We start from the raw sequence: 15,987 nt of genomic DNA, 5'->3' as shown, positions 1-15,987 counted from the left end.
TAATGCCAAAACTTTTTTGCTTCGCCCTCAAACACGGTCACGCCGTAAAACATATTATTCTTTATCATGTTTATGGGTTACCTGTACGTTGAATTTATCCAAACTTGCATTTTTAAAGCCAGAACAAAGAAATTGATGTGTAATATATAGCATACTGACTAAATATTTTAAGGTGAACATTGGTGTAGAAGAATTCTGTCGGATTGAATTAGACAGAACCTGAACATGCTTAATGACAGGTGTCTTATTGACATCAGACATGGGGTTAACGTCAACGTGGCCAATACGGGCAGGTAACGAGGTCACGCATCCGTAATTGAGTGTTTAATGTACTTACCTTCGCAAAAATCCTTTCTATACTTTGTGTTAATAAATGATTATTTGTGTAGAGAGTTACAGGGCACACATTGGACGTTTTAGATTTCTATTTAGATAATAAGTAAAATTGAAAAGTCGGTAAATTCAAACCGGAACTTTACTAAGAAAGCTGAATAGTGAAGGAAAAACCAAGAAAGGTACATGCATAGATTTTATTTTTCCGATATGATTATTTTCATGGAATATAGAGGGTATCCTTCTTTCTAAATTCAGTAGTCTTTTTATAAGGTCTAAATCAAACTATCATTTCCACTTTTCTATCGGCCACGGATAAATACTTAATAAGAATTGTTCAGTGGTGGATCTTGAGCGGTTTTGTTGGCAAAACTGATCAAGTGACCATGCATAGACCACAGGTATTTGAATTTTAATCGATAAGTAGATATAATATAGAAAAAAGCTCTATCTTATATATATAGATTTAGAGTGTTTTTCCCCTTCTTTTATGCCCCCCCCCCCCCTTCGAAGAAGAGGAGCACATTGCTTTGCAACTGTCGGTATGTCGGTCGGTCAGAAGACCACATGTTGTCCGCTCAATATCTTGAGAACAATTCACTTGATCGTAATATTTCATATGTGGATTAGTTATGAGTAGAAGAGGACCCCTATAGATTTTCAGGTCAAAAGGTCAAGGGTCAATCCACTCTGGACATAGGAGACACTGTCCGCTTAATATCTTGAGAACCCATTGCTTGACAGACATCAAACTTGGTCCACTGGTACATCTTCAAGAGAAGATGATCCCTATTGATTTTGAGGTCACATGGTCAAAGGTATAGGGTCAAACTGGACATAGAATATACTGTCCGTCCAATACCTTGAGAACCCTTTGCTTGACCAATCTAATTAAAATTATATCCTTTAATCCGCTCACGTACATCGTTACACAAGGTGTAGCGACCTTGTGTAGCGATATACGTGTGCGGATCAGAGGATCTAATTTTAATATTAGATTGTTGCTTGACAGACATCAAACTTGGTACACTGGTACATCTTAAGGAGTACATGACCTCTATTGGTTTTGAAGTTACCTGGTCAAAGGTCAAGAGTTAAAATAGACAAAGTAATATATTGTCTCCTATATTTTAAGAATCAGTTGCTTCGTTAACACCAAACTTGGTACACTGGAACAGCATAAGGAGTAAATGATCCCTATTGGTTTTTAGATCACATGGTCATTCCACTCTAGACATAGGGAGATATTGCGCCATTGATTGTAAAATTGTGCGCTTTATAAATTTTAATAATAATAATATTGTCTGCTCAATATTTTGAAATAGTTTGGCACTAATATCATTTAAGTGATGCATGTGTATAACCCTTTTCAATTTTGCACCATGGAGGGCATGTATACATGTTTTACAAACATTTCTTGCTTGTACTTATATCTGTTTACTGATTAAATTTCAGATACCAGTGCATAGACGTAAATGAGACCAAAGAAAGTTGTTTTGCGCTTATTTTGAGATCTGCGTTCCGATTCGAAAGTGAAAGATGGCAACGCCCTCTCTTTGATTGGAAAGGGGGGGGGGTCCATCCTGTTATGTTATTGACCCACCTCTCTCTCTCTCTCTCTCTCTCTCTCTCTCTCTCTCTCTCTCTCTCTCTCTCTCTCTCTCTCTCTCAAAATCGAATTCGTTTTAGTTGTGTCGCGATGTAAAGAGTCCATATTAGCTTTTAATCTGAAAAAAAAAATTGTAAAAAGATGCTAATTAATATGATCATGATATGATGATAGTTTTGTATGTCAATTTAACCACACAGTAATTAGTGAAATTAAAACTAAGTTTAAAATCTTATCAAAATAAATATTTCGGTTTTATTGAATATATACAGCATTGTATAAAAATGGAAGACATATATATATACATTGTATATCTTATATATGTATTTTGCTTCATTCAGAACCTCTGAATAGGTATGCTGACACAAACATTGAAATAGTAAATCACAATTTTACACCCCGCCCCAAATAAATAAATAAAAATCCGACATCAAAATGACAGCTACTGGGGGCGGATCCAAGGAGTTTTTTTTTTTAAAGGAGTAGGTCTACCATTAATTTGGGTTTTCAAGGGGGAGGGTCCACCCTCATAATGCGTTATTTTGCATTTTTAAAAGCAAAATTTTCTGACGAAAGGGGAGGGGGCAACTCGCGAACCCCCCTCTGGATCAACCACTGAGCTAACACAAGTTATATAAGCACTGCTGAAAGTCGTGAAAGGATTTTTTGCCCGCACCACGGATCTCCAGGTATTCGAGGAAAAGAATTGGTGATTGGTGAAGGGAAATGCTTACTATTCGCAATCAATCAAAAAAAAAAAAAAAAAAAAAAAAAAGATAAAGATGTGAAATGTGATCCATAGTTATCAGAATTATTAGAAATAATACAGTTTCTTCATAAAAGTGTATACCTTTCCTCTATACTTAGCAATCAAAAGCCAAATATTTAATAGTACTTCTGAGAGAAGTTCGAGATGTTCTTCGTAAATATCAATTCGAGACAGCCATTAGACGGGGGTGTTGTGGTGGGGGTTAACTGACACTTGATATTCTGTCCTTCGATATGTTGAGGGGGGTCAAGGGCAGATCCAGAGCGGACCAAAAAGTTTAAGAGTTATTCAATTTTAACGAGTCTTTGAGTCAAAATTGTATGAAAGATGGATACTTACCTGTAATATTGCATCATTCCAATTTATCAACACCAGTATACCATTTAATTCTAGGGTAAATACGACGATACACTGATATATATTTACGATATTTTCGTCAGATACAAGTATCACTTAAAAATTCTTAAAAAGTATATCACTATGTAACATAAAAGTTTTGTTTAAAAGAAGTAGACAATTTGAAAGTGAAAAAGAAGTGCCAGGAAATGCTCACAATGCAGGATTTTGCACCACTTATCCAGACCCCCGGCCTATTGGTAGTAACCTTTAAATCAGCGCCCCCCCCCCCCCCTTTGTGTGTGTGTGTTTTGGGTGGGTTTTTTTTTCCATTACGAAAACATGTTCAAGTACGCGATTAAAATATACTAGAATTAGAATGACTACAGAGCTTTGGAAACGAGTGGTGATTAACCTAAGCATTTTCGTGAATGAGACCGTCTCAAGATACCCCCCAAGATATAATGTACACCAGCAAAATGGGGTAGAGGTGGAGGTCGTGAAAAGAACGTAAAAAATAAAGTGCTAGACCCCCCCCCCCCTTTCACAAATTCCTGGACCCGCCTATTGGGGGTGGTAGTAATTTGACTTCTTAATTAATGGAAAGTAAAGTCCAATGTGGTATCGAGATTGTACTAGGTTTTAAACAGCATCTTCCCGCCTACCCCCCCCCCCCCCCCCACTCCGGCGACCACCAGACCTATAGAGGGACTCTAAATCCTTGTTACAGCTACCTTCAGGAAAATGTGTCCCCCTGAGTAGGTCGAGGGGTCTGAGACACGCAGTTCTTGGCTAACATGGATATAAAATGGGGGGGGGGGGGGATCTTTTTTTCTTTCGTTCTGATTTTCCCCCTTCTAATTATTAGTTACTGATGTTTTTAAAGAGATTGATACTCTTGAATATTTAACTAGATCATGTTCAATATTATTGTAACGTTAAATGAAGTGACCCATAGGTCAACTGCAACGAGGCGTCTGCTGACGACTAAATCCATGCTGATCTATTTTTAGCAGAATTCGGCTTTTTAACCGACAGGTGAGTGGCTAAATCAATTTCCGGAGAATTTCCTGAAGCTTTGTAAGGAATGTCACACCTGCTTCTGTTGGAAAGTTTAAGCATTGCCGAGTCCACATCAACATGAGGTAAGGCCATCTATATTTCAATTGTTTCAAAATATTATTGGCGGAAGCGTTCTTGAAACTGTTAGGGCCATGTGGAATGTGACATGTTTCGATACAATGTTTGAATAGGCGTACAAGATCTTGGGAATTTATGAGATTATGAAGGGGTGCACCATGAGATTTCCGGACCATTCGATGGATTAACGTACTGTGATATTTTTTAAAAAACAATCCCTGATTATATATAATATTGCTCCATGAATTAATGAACAATTATTGAATTAACTCCTGAGTTTTACAGTTCAAGTTAAGAGTATTAGAGCCTATACGTGCAGTGGAAAGAAAATTGAAAGTATCCATGTGTAAATTTGAGCGGTGAAGTTTCATTCAACTCGGCAGTTAGTAATTGTTTTAATCAGCGGGAGTCAGGAGGTTAATAATATTATCACTGGAAAGAGAGGGAGGGGGCTTGAAATGGGGGATCAAACGGGAGCCCGAGGAGATAGGAAAGTGTTGAGGGATAAACAGCAATTAGCAGGCTACCGGGGACTGATAACAATTATGCTCTTTTGAGATATAGGAGCAGGTTCACCTGTGATTGTGTACAGTTTTGAAAACAGAACATCCATTCACGTCATAAGTAGTCATAATTAATTGGGTTACTATCTCAAGAGTCTCTCCAACTTTATATCTGAAGAAGCCAGTCTCAAGGTTGAATGGTATGATGTATAAACACCAGTTAAGCCATAGTTTTTAGCTGACAGTGCAGCTTAGAGATACAGTAAGCATCTTAGACAAGGTGATTTGACGTGTAGTACAATACTTTAATGTTTTATTGCAGTTTAAACACCATAGGTGGAAAGATAAAAACTTGAGACTTAATGTAAACAAATAGTAATAAAAGATCTCCCTGGTACTTTGTTTTCTTCTCCAAGGGCACTGGATTCATGATATTAAAAAATACAAATTGATATAAGAAATTGTCCCAAAATCATATCAATGAATCAAAAATTTAATGGAACAAAAAGCTCCTTCCAGCCCCAAACTTCACTCTCTATACAAACTCCATACAAATTCCACTCTCTATACAAACTCCATACCAAACTCCACTCTCCATACAAACTCCATACCAACTCCACTCTCTATACAAACTCCATACCAAACTCCACTCTCAATACAAATTCCATACAAACTCCACTCTCTATACAAACTCTACACCACCTTCACTCCATACAAACTCCACTCTCCATACCAACTCCACTCTCCATACCAACTCCACTTTCTATACCAACTCCACTTTCTATACAAACTCCATACCAAACTCCACTCTCCATACAAAACTCTATACCACCTACACTCCATACAAACTCTATACCACCTACACTCCATACAAACTCTATACCACCTTCACTCCATACAAACTCTATACCACCTACACTCCATACAAACTCTATACCACCTTCACTCCGTACAAACTCTGCTCTTTATACAAACTCCATAAAAACTTCGCTCTCTATACAAACTCCATACAAACTCCACTCTCTATACAAACTCCATACCAACTCCAGTCTCTATACAAATTCCATACACACTCCACTCTTTATACGAACCCCACTCTGCAAACTCCATACAAACTACACTCTTAATACAAACTCCATACCAACTCCACCACTCAATGTTTGGAGCCACCCACCACTCAATGTCTGGAGCCACCTCATAGTCCTATTGTTAACTCTATGGAACCTCATAACAGACTTAATATTCTATAGCTACAAACTCTACTACTTCCTCCTAGACATAGACTAAACATTCACTTTCCATGCAAATTTCCCACAGACTCCAATGTCTATAGAACCTTCCTACAGACCCTATTATCCAATGTCTATAGACCTCCCCACATACTCCATTATCCAATGTCTATAGAACCTCTCCTTAGTATTTACTAGATATACAGTCTTCCCACATGTACTTCAGTATTCAATATCTATAGAACCTTCCTTATAGACCCATGGTTCAGTATGAATAGAAATCTCCACAGTACGAGTACAGTCTTTCAGGGTTGGAAATTCACTGAAAAAAGCAGTCAGTCACAGGGCTGGCTACTTTTAAAAGTTACCAGCCCTGATGAAAAATATTCATTATTATGAATGTACTATGAATAAAGCTTAATATTAATATTTCTAACACAGGCCCCTGGAAATTTTCACCTTTTACAAAGTATTTGAAACAATATCTAAGCATAATGCCATTACCCAAACTGCAAAGGATGCAATTTTTAAGTTTTGCATGCTTAAACATTAAACTATTCATCTCTATAAATCCTCTTTTATAAGCCTGCTAACAATGTCATAATCATGTAAACTTTCGCATCATCTTGCGGATCTCGCACTCGCACGTTTGTAATAATGCCGAACGTAATTTGTACTGCGAACGCTGATTGGCTATAACATTCAGACAGACCAATGAACGAATAGATTACAATTCCTACGTCTTACATGTACCTTATTCACAACGATACCTAATCTAACAACAGATAGCGTCTGTACATTTTTGTGAATGAGGTAAAAAAAAAACTTAAAAAATAGAAATTATCGGTTTAAAAATAGGAACTGGCTATTTAAATTAGCCCGACCACTGGACTGTCATCTAAAGTTTTGTTCCCGTCCACCTGAGAAACAGACCGTCTCGGGCGGGCAGGCTATAATTTCCAACCCTGAGTCTTTTGTTAGGAATTTTCCAGTTTCTAGTGTCCACGTTTGTTAGGACTCTCCACAATACCAGTGTCCACTCTGGACAGGACTCTCCACAGTACCAGTGTCCACTCTGGACATGACTCTCCACAGTACCAGTGTCCACTCTGGATAGGACTCTCCACAATACCTGTGTCCACTGTAGACAGGACTCTCCACAATACCAGTGTCCACTCTGGATAGGACTCTCCACAATACCAGTGTCCATTCTGGACAGGACTCTCCACAATACCAGTGTTTACTCTGGACAGGACTCTCCACAATACCAGTGTCTACTCTGGACAGGACTCTCCACAATACCAATGTCCACTGTGGACAGGACTCCACAATACCAGTGTCCACTCTGGATAGAACTCTCCATAGTACCAGTGTCCATTCTGGATAGGACTCCACAATACCAGTGTTTACTCTGGGCAGGACTCTCCACAGTACCAATGTCCACTCTGGACAGGACTCTCCACACTACCAGTGTCCACTCTTAACAGGACTCTCCACACTACCAGTGTCCACTCTTAACAGGACTCTTCACAATACCAGTATCCACATTTGATATAACTCTCCACAATACCAGTGTCCACTCTGGACAGGACTCTCCACACATCCAGTGTCCACTCTTAACAGGACTCTCCACAATACCAGTGTCCTATACAGCATCCTGTCCATTCACTTAAAATAAATCACTTGAGGGAATTCATTTTACTGTCTTGGTGTAATTCATCATACTGATAGAAGAGATAACTTGTCAGATAGAATAGGTGTGTGTGTGTCTGACAGGAGCAGTGTTTGGACCAATTGTAATATGTATAAATCACACAAAATTTATAGAGGGGGGGGGAGAAATATCAAAATGATCTCGGTCTGAGTAACACAGTTTTTCTATGAATGTGCTGGAGATAAAAAATGGTAATTCAATTTGGGAGTGGTCTTTGAAGTTCAGGAACATGCCTCAGCCACAAAAGACCCCGGTCTGTGGTTAGCCTTGAAATTACACCTCTATGGAAACTTTTATAATACTAGAGTGGCATTTAAGCCTCTCTATTTGTGCACAATGACTGAAAAATGTTTCTTTAAAATTCTATAAAAACTGTGTGGTTTGCGATACTGTCTGTGAATTTAAGGAGTGTGTACTGGAGACAGGACTGGAGAGACAGTTAGTGTTTTAAATGTTTATTTGGTGGTGGTGGTGGTGGTGGTGGGGTGGGGGTGTTACACTGGAGATGATCAACTTCAGTGAGTGGGTGATTACTGAGGACAGATAGAACTTGAGATTATTAGTTTAGGGGTTTTCTGGGAATATCACTGTGCTGCAGATGATATATTTGGTGTCTTTTTATATATTTGGCTTCTAGCTGTTGATAGCCATTAGAGCAGGAAAGCTGGTTCAAAATCATAAATTGTCTTAGGTTTACTAAGAAGTAAAAACATGCATGATTCATGTAACATTAATAGATTTTATGTAAATAGTGGATCTTTTTCTCATTAGCTTTTTTGATTATTGTGCCAAACCCCCCATTACACCCTTGACTAGTTACTGTAAACAGGGGAGCTGGCAGAAGCCTCTGTACCTCCTCTGTTAAGACAATTGCAGTAAATTGCCAGGATTGGATTATTTACGACACTACATTTTCAAAGGAACAGAACAGAAAGACAATTATATACTTTCTTGTTTCTCCTTTAGTTTATCTGAGGTAATTAAGAATCTTTTTTCCGGTACACTTGTGCTGTAGTTTTATGTGATATATTTATGGTTGTACTGCTTCTTGAATAAGTACATGATCTATTTGTCTGTCTGAATTTTTATTTTGATGTGTATTGGAAAGAGATAAAACATTTATATTAGCATCATAATAGGAATTTCTAAAGGAGGCTGAGATACAGAGTATAAAGAGCTTTTTGACTTTGGTGCACCCAGCAAAGGAATTATTATTATCAAATTTAATATGCTTGATTAAAGGGACATAACTTTATATATGAAGAACATGGGCTAGTTTATTATTGATAAGGAAATTTTCATAGTGTGAAGGTATGTATTCAGAGTAGATATTATACAAAGCAAGCTTTTCATTTGCAAGGCATTTAAATCATTTTAAAGCCATTAAAACGTTGCTATCTGACAAGCATTAATAAAGTGATTAAATTCGGCATTACCATTGCAGGTCATGTGTCACATTTCCTATCCCCCTACAAGCTGACACACAGGCGGGTAATCATCCTGTCTGTGGATGCACTGACTGCTCACTTATAAAAGACCAGCAGACTTCATTATGTGCTGTTAATTAACATGTAAGGCCTGTTAAATGCAATGATTGTTTTCTGAAGCCAATAGCTAGTACCCTATGCTGTAAGGAGTCATGGGAAAGGTTTTGAATTTTGATGTGCCACTAGTCAAGGTTAAGTGATTCTGTATCATGTAATCTCCAAATCCGTATTTAAATATGTATATTGCACACTATCAATTGAATTGCATTGGGGCTGTTGATCATGTTGACAGAATTAATTTCTAATAAATCGTTTCGATTTCGGTAGTGTACTTTTACTCTTTTTGTTGACGTTTTTAATTATGCGAGGAAAAAGGATTAAATTTTATCAAGTGTGTCATAAATGTCTGTTTAATCCAGAAGAATATCTCTAAAGGAAGATTAATTGTTATCACAATATGAAAATGGGGGACCACCTGTTTTGAGCTGACAATATAATGAATGCATGAATTAAAGAAAGCTCAAATTTTGTTTTCACAGGGTGTTTACTGGAGATAAGGTGTGCAAACTTAATTATGCTTAAAAATACATGTATTAATTTACTGAAAGATTTCACATTTAAAACTTCACTTTAGTACATTGTAATACAAATTGAAAATATAGTTCTGTAAGTTTTCATCTTCTTTCGAGTTTGATTGAGAGGTTTATTAATTGTATCATATTGGTGCAAATCGGGCTTCATTTTTCTTGTCACAATAAATAATCTGTCAAGTCCCGACAAGAATTGAATATGTGTTGGTGCCAGCTTTTGAAATCTTTGCATGGGTGTCAAAAAAGTGATTTTTTTGTCAGGCTAGATAATCTCTAATGGTCATTACTCTTTGGAGAGTAAATACCCCTGTTAGTGACCGAAGTTTACTGGACACATTCTCTCTGGTCATTCCCCCAGTGTACATGTGGTAAAACAATTCCTGGTGACCTGAAGTCGTTGTTTGGTAGGTCCCTGTCTAACATTATTTTTGTCAGCTCTTATTTGTGTATTGCAGCTGTGCCATTGTTTGGTGATTGTTTACCTGTTCAGACAAACCAGTCAGCTGATGACAGCTAAATGTGTAATGAATAACATTTAAATATTATTTATGAATGGGCTTTTTAAAAATATGATCTGACTGAGGTCACAGTGTATTATTCAAGCAGTCATGGTTGGACTCCATCGTCTCTGTGTGTAGTGTACAAAAAAAAAAAAAAAAAAAAGAAGACGGCAAAAATCTTCCATCGAGCTCCTGAATTCTTACGTAAATCTCCGGCTTTTGTTGAGTTTACCTGTGGTGGTGGTTGGTGTGTACCAGTGCAGTAATTACGAGGATTGGTCTTTCTCGTAAGGCTGCAGTAAAGGATTGTTAGACATGCACATTCATATTTCCAATGTAAAGAGCAATATTGGATTGGCAGGCTTGACATTCTCTAACATGTGGATTATCATTGCATGATTTTTTTTGTGTTTGTTCAATTCGAGACTGGGACAAATTATATCGTAAGTCAAATATTTAATGTCTTGTTCAGTGGAATTTCTTTTTTATTAAATGTCTCTTATGTATAGTTCAATCCACTAAGAGAAGAATTCTCAACAGTTTTACACCAGGAAATTGTAGTTTTATTTTTGTGTCTTTTGCCCCAAGTGTCAGACAAAGACACCCTAAATAACTTAAGTAAATACCTGTACACCTGACAAAGGTAAGAGGGAGTACCTACACAGGTAACACAGTTATTGTGGGCTATCCATGGAGAAAAAGTCAGAAATTAACAATGAGGTAAATTGTTGGTGTCTCTTCGTTGTGTCTTTAGTCGGGTCAGCCAGTAAAATTTTGTGTGTCAATATTTTGTTCTTCAGCATGGATCATAAGGAGTTTATTGTAAGTAGGCAAGGTCAACAAGTCTGTCTGGCCACAGTTTTAAATCTTTGAAGAAAGAAAAAAATATTGAAGTGAAATAAGAAGAACATACTATTAAGTCTATAAGGAAAATTCTTGTTTTGTACTGGTTATAAAGATTTAGTGTCAATAATAACCACTTAGAAGTACCATTCCTGTTCGTGCTGTTGATGTAGGGTCGGTAAATACATCTGTATATACTTGTGGGACAAGTGCTGCTTGTTACATAATGGATTGTTCTTTGCTCTGGTAATGCTAAAGTTAAGTATGATATTAACAATCAGCAAGTAACTTGTATCTAATTGGGCCACTTTTATTATGAATTACAGATGATCTACTTGTGAAAAAAAAACAACAACCAGCAAACCAGCTTTGAACATGTAGGTCTAATTTACAGAAATGTTTAGATTTTTCAATATCAAAAGTGCAACAGTATGTTATCTCAATCACTTCAGATCCCAGATATGGGAAACACACCAGCAGACAGACAGACCGTAAAGCCAGACTATAATCACTAGACGAGAATGCTGCACAGTAAAGACACCGCCGTGATGGAGGACCAGCAAAAGTCTGCATACCAAAAGGTAAGGGAACCAAATAACTCGACAATAGTAGAATCGGTATAAAGGAAATTGCGGAGTTCTCCATTAGCCATCTGGTGTGGTGTTGTCTTACAGATTCTCACTTTGATTATACTTTTGTCTGATGTGGAAAATTTGACAAAAGACTGTTCATATTGAAGATCGATGTTTTTAAATATATAATAGACTCTTTATATTTTGATGAAAGTTTGGTCTGAACTTAACTTGGCATATTAACAATACTAGCTATATAGCTTCTGTTGAATACAGTGAAGAATCGGATATAACATGAAACCAATGATATTATGTTATTTTTGGGGGAGATGAAACTATTCAAATTCTAACTTTTTTTATGTATTTTCTTCTAAAGCATAATTTTCATAGACTGGAATTTGTCTTGGTAAGAGAATTTCATTTGTTTGCCCACTATACAGACATTTTGTGTTCAAACACTTTTTGAGAATTTTCTCAGGTAATCAAACAGGTGTGGAAAGAGATGTATGTGTGTTATAAGTATTTAATAAATATAAGAGAAAACCCAGGTCTGTTTAGATGTTATTTTGTTAATGTAAACCTCTGTTGAATAAAGCACAGTGGTTCCTATATTTTGTATGGTTATCCTAGCCTTCACTTTCATGGAAAATTTGACATTATTTTCGAGGGAGTAGGGAAAAAAAAGAATTAAGTTAGCATCAATCGGTAGAATATATACTCCCCAATGTGGTATTAATGCAAGGATAGGAAATTTGAAAATGGGGAAGTCAATTTTTTTCATTGTCACTTAACCCCCCCCCCCCCCCCCCCCATGTTATGGTTTCCATATTAACTGTTATTGAATAGGGAAATTAATGACATAAATTATACATTAACAATTGTGTTTCAAACTTGTAAGAATATTGACAAACATTCCGTGATATACCGGTAGGTGATAGATCCTTCAATGTGGATAGGGGATGTCTTATTATTATTACAATGGTTTGCTAGGCCCTTCAGTATAGACAGGAGGGGGGGGGGGGGTCTGCTAGATCCTTTAATATGGATAAGAGGGAGGGGGGTCTGCTAGATCCTTCAATATAGATAAGAGGGAGGGGGGTCTGCTAGATCCTTCAATAGGAGCAGGGGGTGTCTTATTGCAATGATTTTCTAGGTCCTTCTATACATTATTGAATAAAAAGCAAAAGTTGAACTAATATTTTTTTTTACTTTTAGATTTTTGCTCCTCTTGTTTTTTTTTTAAGAATCACGTTATGACTTATACTAAATGTTTGATATTGTATATTCTGAATTATTTTCTGCAGCATAATCCAGAAATTAATTTTACCATGTTATCAGTTAAATTGCTTTGCTTAATTCTAATTTTATTTCTTTACTTTGTCATAATTTCTAATCATTTTCTGATTCAACATTGACTCACAAATATTCACATTTCATATCATGCAAGTTAAACACTCTTATGGATCATATCCAAGCATCATCATAATCAATGTAACTTCAGATTATGGCAAAATTTTAAAAATGTTTTTGGTATATAAACCTTAGATTAATTGCATGTAAAGATTTGATTAAATGAAAGACAATTGCTTAGCTTGATAGAGACTAAACTTAAAATTTTCTTTTTCTTATGAAAACTGATATTAACTCATTTAACCACACTTGTACACATGTATTTGATACTTATTGAGATTTATATGCACTCTTTCTGTTGTATATCAAAGATATCTTGTTTTTTACAGATGCTGAACAACATTGCAAATGACCTTGACATCTTGCTGAATGACTTTTGCACCATATACCCAACAAAAGAGAATCAAGTCACCTTTAAAGCATTTGGGTAAGTTTGTGTGGTGAAAAGCAAACAGAACAAAACAAACCTATAGTTACATCATCATCACCATAGAAATGTTACACCCTTAATTAAATGATGGTGGATTGTTTTTTGCAGGGGGAATATTGAATTACTCTGCCCATCTTTTCATCGAGTTTGTCTCTGTCTTTCAGTGCAAATTGTGTCCAGTCTGCACACTTCAAATGTTGTTTCTGACTTGAGAGCATGTTATGACCCATGTTCAGAGTCATTTGTTTAAAGGTCAAGGTCACCAGGAGAAAATGTTAAAATTTTGTGGTGGCAATAACTTTGTATCAAAGTAAGCATGAGATATCCATAGATGAAACAAATGCAGTGTGTGATCTGATTGTGTGACCTGATTGTATGACCTGACCCTGGGTCATAGTAATGTGGACAATAAAGTGATGGTCAGTGGGGAAAGAAACATTTTAAAATTTTTGTATTGATCAGACATGTATCTTTGCAACAAGTATGATAAACTCAAACATCTCGCAAATGTTGCTTACGAGTTATGACTTGAGAATGTGTCATAATTCTGGACTATAAGGTTATATGGACATGATGATGAACAAGGTCAGGAAAACTGGATAAAAATTCTTGTTTTTTGTATTTTTAGAGATTTAGAGGTTGTTTGTGACCCATGCATGTGTCATGTTCTCAGACCAAGGCCATGTATAGACAATGTTAAAGTCACAGGGAAAATGATGTAAAATCCTTCTCTAGACTTTTCATTATGGAAACATTACACACTCATACTTAACCCAGAGGTTGTATTTGACCTTTTTTATACATGCGTCAAAGACAAGATGTAATGTAGTAGGCAACGCCTGTCTGTTTGTCTGTCTGAACAATGTAGGTAAAATGAACCATAAGCTCCAGGATCTTACAACTTTGTACGTTTGATCACCATGACAAAAGGAAAATGCCTTTTAAAAAAATTACAAGTTATTGAACTTAGTCAGTTTTGAGGAATTATTACCTAGAGAGTACATGATTTGTCTGTTTTCCTTCCACAGTTTTGAAGTGAGGACCTTATTAGTTTACAGAGTATTTATATGGGTATGGAAGATGTGCATGTGGCAAGGATTTTGATTTTCTTCAACTTTTGAGAAAATTACAGGTTGTTGAACTTAGTCAGTTTTGAGGAAATATTGCATAGAGAGTACATGATTTGTCTTTTATTTTTCCTTCTACAGTTTTAAAGTGAGGACCTTCTTATTTTATAGAATATTTGTATGGGTATGGAAGATGTGCATGTGACAAGAATTTTGATTTTCTTCAATTTTTAAGAAAATTAAAAATGAACTTAGTCCATTTTTAGAAATATTCATATTATACAAAGAAAGTACATTTGTATGTCACAGCCTGATGATGGCTGATACTACCTGAAGCAAAGTTCTACAAATTATGGCTTAAGAAAAACACCTTATGTAAGCATTTTCATGGGAGCATTATATACCGTTTGCGGTACTCTTGTTAATTTTGGGTTACAAAAAAATATCCCCCCCCCTCTAAATCTACTAGTGCATGTCAGTTATTTGCCTAGCAGTTAGTTCTCTTCTTGTTATGAGGTACGTAAGGCCTCATAAGTTATAAATATGAATGTGGCCTTCAAATTTATAGTATTTCAAATCTGCCCTACTTTGGATGAGCCCAGCAGAGAGTATTAGCCACATTTGTACTGGTCTACTTAAAAACATTTAAGATCACTCATAATTTAAAAGAAGGTAATTCAGAATTCTTAAAACTTCAGATAAAAAAAAAAAAAAAAAAAAAAAAAAGAAAAGGCAAAGAAAGTGTCTTAAAAAACATTAACCAAAAGAATGTAACATTCATGTAAAGTAAATAATGTGTACCTAATGTTTATAGGTGTGATTGTCAGGTGCACTTTAAATATATAGGGCTAGTAGTATGTGCCTTGAGTACTTTTGCTCTTGGTATCTGACGAAAGCAATAGTTACAAATTTGTCACATAATTTTTACAAAAACACAAAATATTTTCATTAGGTACACAGAGATAATTTGAAATGAATCACAGTATTACAGTGTTATATAGCTTATCTGTAACATCAGTCTCAGGTAGATAAATATAAATATATGTTCGTTTGTTTGAGGCAGTGATTTTTATCGATAGCCTATGACAGACCAGGAACTTGTGGACATGAGAACGGTGCCCTGGGGGGGAGCTGTGATTAATTGTGACATACGATAACAATCTTGGACATCATTGTTGTGTTTTTGGGAGCTATCTCGTAATAATAACAGACCCCTCTGATCATCCACTGTTTCCCCACTCCTGGAATTTTTCTTGACTGTGTGGGATACGTACATTAGTGCTCTTGGTGATGGATCGACTCTGATGGGGTGAGGTGTAAACTCTGTAGATTTTATCGTGAGACTTATACTTTTGTTTTGACAAGAGAGTGGGTTAAGTATATAGGTAAACAGTTCAAATTTTCATGTTTCAATTTTAGGAAGTGAACATTTTGAATTAAGGGGGATCTTCAGGC

The 15,987-nt window shown here is 36.2% G+C and overlaps 2 protein-coding genes across 7 annotated transcripts in view; one reads left to right on the top strand and one right to left on the bottom strand.

The window, feature by feature from the left end:
- LOC130054717 (N-acetylgalactosaminyltransferase 7-like) overlaps nt 1–496 on the bottom strand; it is a 34,528-nt gene extending 34,032 nt beyond the window's left edge. Inside the window, exon 1 of the mRNA XM_056165271.1 lies at nt 338–496. The gene's annotated coding sequence lies outside the window, so the exon portion shown is untranslated. The remainder of the gene's footprint in view (nt 1–337) is intronic.
- Nucleotides 497–4,058: 3,562 nt separating this feature from the next.
- LOC130054716 (uncharacterized) overlaps nt 4,059–15,987 on the top strand; it is a 30,825-nt gene continuing 18,896 nt past the window's right edge. Inside the window, exons 1-4 of one of the 6 annotated variants that reach the window (XM_056165265.1) lie at nt 4,059–4,192; nt 11,506–11,634; nt 12,002–12,031; nt 13,365–13,462. In XM_056165265.1, coding sequence (XP_056021240.1) covers nt 11,575–11,634; nt 12,002–12,031; nt 13,365–13,462 — 188 coding nt within the window. In that variant the 5' untranslated portion in view covers nt 4,059–4,192; nt 11,506–11,574. Of the gene's footprint in view, nt 4,193–7,577; nt 10,654–10,697; nt 10,931–11,505; nt 11,635–12,001; nt 12,032–13,364; nt 13,463–13,572; nt 15,842–15,987 lie in introns of those variants that run through there. The other 5 variants (XM_056165264.1, XM_056165267.1, XM_056165269.1 and 2 more) reach the window with 5 other exon arrangements.

The sequence above is a fragment of the Ostrea edulis genome, chromosome 5, assembly GCF_947568905.1.
Source record: "Ostrea edulis chromosome 5, xbOstEdul1.1, whole genome shotgun sequence".
Lineage (NCBI taxonomy): Eukaryota > Metazoa > Mollusca > Bivalvia > Ostreida > Ostreidae > Ostrea > Ostrea edulis.
This window is presented reverse-complemented; position numbering and strand designations above follow the sequence as displayed.